Below are 3,962 nucleotides of genomic sequence, written 5' to 3'. Positions count from 1 at the left end.
AAGTAGCTTAAAATAACTTACAATAATAATAGTTAAAAATAACTCTATATAAATGATTATATTGTTACCTTTAAAATCAAAAAACAATGTTTGATATTTTAAATAATTATAATGATAGATATTAAAACATTAAGCAAATAAATTTTAAAAAATTAGTTACAAATAATAACTATAAATAACATTAAACCATATATTATATTTAATTTTATTCATGTGTAACTCGCAGGTAGAAGTCATTCAAACGATTGAGATTATGTAGTTATAATAGATGTATAAATTATCATATAATTCAAAATAATCAATAATATATTATATCAATTTAGTATACGAATTATTATATCAAATTTAACAACGTTATGGTTATATTTAAAAAAATATATTTGTAAAGACTTCAACTATATAGGTACTTCTGCGCAACGCGCGGGCATTCGCCTAGTAATAATAATAAATTGTGAACTATTGTATTGGTCTAACAAGCACTAAAAATAAGCTAAAAAACCTAGTTTATATACACAAAAACAAACACACAGTTTTAGTTTTAACATTTTTTGCAAAACATAAACAAGTGGCCCTCTCCTTTACACCAGCTACAATCATAATCATCTTCCTTGGGACTTGAATATTTATCTTGTAACTCTAATCTGATCACTACAAAAATTAAGTGGGCCAACTTAACAATAATTCTCTATTAACAACAACAACAACACACAATTATAACACTCTCACCCTTCCTTTGACCATTTCCCATATATAATACTTGTACACATATTTTTACATTTTTGCCCCTCACAAATAGAGTAGGGTAGTGTAAGGTGGGGCAAGGTGGTGTGATTGAATGGACACCACTTTCCTTACAAGCCAGACAAATTTCATCAAAATCCATCCCTAACCTTACCTTTTTCTTCTTGTTTTGATAGTTGAGTGTCCTTTCAACTCATTTTACCCCCAAAGTAAAAGCTGCTCCTCCTAATCCTCATGTACATACATACTACATATTACTTTACTTTATTTCCAACCTCCCTCCCTGCATTCCACAATCAACTTTCATCACATTTTTTAATAAAATTCTTATTCTTTCAACAACAGAACAGGGGCTTTATGGTCACAATTATTCCTCATGCGATTGGCATATGCCATATTGCAATAGTCCAAAGTCCAAACAAGGACCTACCCCAAGGGTCCGGGGGGTCATCATCATCAGGTCACCACCCTCAAATCTTGTCAACAAGGGTATTTTTGTCCCCTCCTTTCTCTCCACAACAAAAAATTGACTAAACATACCCTCCACCCCAACAAACACTTTTCAGATTACACTGCTAAAAAGACCAAAATGGCCTTTGTTTGTGCCGACACCCATACCCCTATAATAACCAAGATTTTTTTAACAAAAAGCTTACCTTTATCTTTATGGGAAGGGAACTCGGTTCTGTTTGATTATGTCTGTTGTTGTTTCTGGGAGGTTTGCTTAAACGCAACAGTGGGAGCGATCCGACAGCTCCTCCTCTGATGTTCTAACACAAGTTCTCCGGCGAACCAATCAAGTTTCTCCAGATTGCTCCGGTCACCGATCCTCTTTCCCTCAAAAAGCACTGATTCAACGTTCTTTTGTGTCAGCATCTCCTCGGCTATTTCTGTCAGCATTTTTACGTTGTCTGGACTAGGGTCCGAGTCCACATTCATCCCACACCGACCCATGTTTGAACCATTTGCCTTTTAAAATTTTAAAAAATATAAAAAGATTACAAAAAAGTATTTAAAACTGAAGGGGCATGAGAAAAGAGAAGGAGGACCATCGGACCAAAAAGCAAAAAGGGCATATACTAGTAAATCATGCTACTTCTTTTTGTGTTATACAAATATGGCAAAACCCTAAAAACAAGAAAAATAAAGACACAAACTCATCTTTCCAATAATCACCTGATCTTTCAACACTAGTTTCCTAGTCCTTTTTTTGACATGTACCTTGTGAATTAGAAGGTGTACATTATCATAAATTTACCATTGTTAACTTTGGAGAACTAATAATTGCTCAAGATTAAGAAATGTTTGATGAATTAGGAGAGTTGCTGTCAATTCACAAGTTTATACCTGGATACGGACGTAGTTACTACAACGGGTGTGGCCAAACGCCATGGCGACGGCGTGGTCTACCATGTCGGCAGAGCTGTCGCCGGAAATTCGAGCCATGGGACGACACCAGTTGTGGGGTTTCCAGCCTTTGACTTGTTCGTAATTGTAGTTTCCTTCAAGAAGCTGACCGGTCCCAAGTGAAAGTACCAAAAGGTCCTCCACCCCTCGCACGAACGGGAACTCCTGTTTGTTGTGTAGCACGTGCGTGATCGCAGCGGCGGTGGGGTTGCTCATAGCTAGTCCGCCGTCAACCGCTACACAACGTGTCTTTCCGTCGGTTGACTTCATAGATACCGGGTCGAACAAGTCCGGAGAGGCTGACGTCGCGCGGCAAACCTCCCAGAGCTGGAAGTCGAAGCTGTCGGTTTCCAAAGCGTCAGCTCGGGAAAACAGGAACGGAGCCGAGCTGGAGAGGTCGTAGCAGGGGATCAAAATCGGCTTCAATGTGTTTTTCAAAGTCAAACTCTGTCCGTTCACTATGAATGCTTCTTTCATTGCTTTTTCAAATCCGGTTGTAGCGTGAGATATCCCTCCGCCACCGCCACCGCCACCGCTTCGCCCCCGGAAAATCCTTTTGAATAGGCCTCCACCACCGCTTGAACTTGATTTCTGATCATACAGTCGTTTCCCTTGGTCCGCTAAAAATTTCCACGTGTCCTCCGCCTTGAAAATCGGACAGCTCTGGTTCTTACTTCCAAACAGCATCGCTGTAAAGACGCCTCCTACTCCCGTGCCGGCGGCAACATCAAAATAATCAGCAATTCTCGCGTTAGGATTGCCGGACTTTTCCTTTAAAGCGTTTTCCAGATATGCTAGGGCTTTACCGGCTAATATACTCCTCATTCCTCCACCGTCAATCGATAGAACGCAGATTTTGCCTCTTTGGTTCTTAATCGATTGAACACCTTCGTAGTCAGCCGCCGCAACAGAAACTTCCGGAGAAACCTGTTTAGGTTGCCAAAGCTTTTGATCGTCATAACCAAATAAAAACTTGCTCTCGAGGATCGAAAAGATCTCGTAGCTGAGTTTATCGGTGTCGATGCTCGGTTCTTGCAGCATTTCTAATGATGAATGATTCGAAGTCATTTTCTTCTAATAACAACAATCGATTATTTTCCGAAATCTTCACACACACAGTCCTTCCAATTAGAACCCTAGGTACGTAAACATTAATTTCTGAACAAATATAGCCGTCAAACACACATATACATGTGTTTCTTCAGCCAAATTTACACGATCAAGCGGATTAAACAAAAGCAAAAGCAAAGACTCACCAAGAACCTCCCGCCAAAAAACATGAAACTCGAGTTCTTGTCACAATAATACTTAACAAGTTCTTCATATTTTCCATCGATGTCAGACAGTTAAACTTACTGAATCTCACAAATTATTCCACTCGATTCCAAAAAACAAAAAAGAATTGGAATTAGAATTGGAATTAGAATTGGAATCAAACTATGAACACGTCAAAAGAGTTGATCAGAAAAATGGAAGGAAGGAGAATGGAAAAAGGAGACAAATGGAGTTATGGAGGCCGTAAGAAGGCAGCAAAAAAACACATTGATTGCAGAAGATTTCTTCTTTTATAACTTTTTGATTACTGATAAAAAAATGTTTAAAAATTAAATGTTTTATATTGGTTTTAAATGATTTCCTCAATTCTACAACGATCGATTTCTTTTAATATAATTATTTTTTAATGTGACAAAAGTTTGAAAGACGTTAATTCTTTTTAAATATTATTGCTTAGAATTGGTGTCTGATTCTGAGTATATAATACGATAAAGTCAATTTAATTTAAATGATTACAAATAATTATGTGTTTTATAAAA

The 3,962-nt window shown here is 37.5% G+C and overlaps 1 protein-coding gene across 1 annotated transcript; it reads right to left on the bottom strand.

The window, feature by feature from the left end:
• Positions 1-591: 591 nt before the first annotated feature.
• LOC145161141 (patatin-like protein 6) lies at positions 592-3,688 on the bottom strand. Its single transcript, XM_079080594.1, has 3 exons — positions 2,089-3,688; positions 1,398-1,710; positions 592-1,024 (listed from the first exon to the last, which is right to left on the bottom strand). The coding sequence occupies exons 1-2, from the start codon at positions 3,214-3,216 to the stop codon at positions 1,435-1,437; spliced, it is 1,404 nt and encodes a 467-aa protein (XP_078936720.1). The 5' UTR covers positions 3,217-3,688; the 3' UTR covers positions 592-1,024; positions 1,398-1,434.
• Between the last annotated feature and the right edge of the window lie 274 nt (positions 3,689-3,962).

The sequence above is a fragment of the Lactuca virosa genome, chromosome 2 (genome assembly GCF_052849685.1).
Source record: "Lactuca virosa cultivar CGN04683 chromosome 2, Lactuca_virosa_CGN04683_v6, whole genome shotgun sequence".
Classification (NCBI taxonomy): domain Eukaryota; kingdom Viridiplantae; phylum Streptophyta; class Magnoliopsida; order Asterales; family Asteraceae; genus Lactuca; species Lactuca virosa.
The sequence above is the reverse complement of the archived record's forward strand: the minus strand, read 5'-3'. Positions and strand labels throughout refer to the sequence as shown.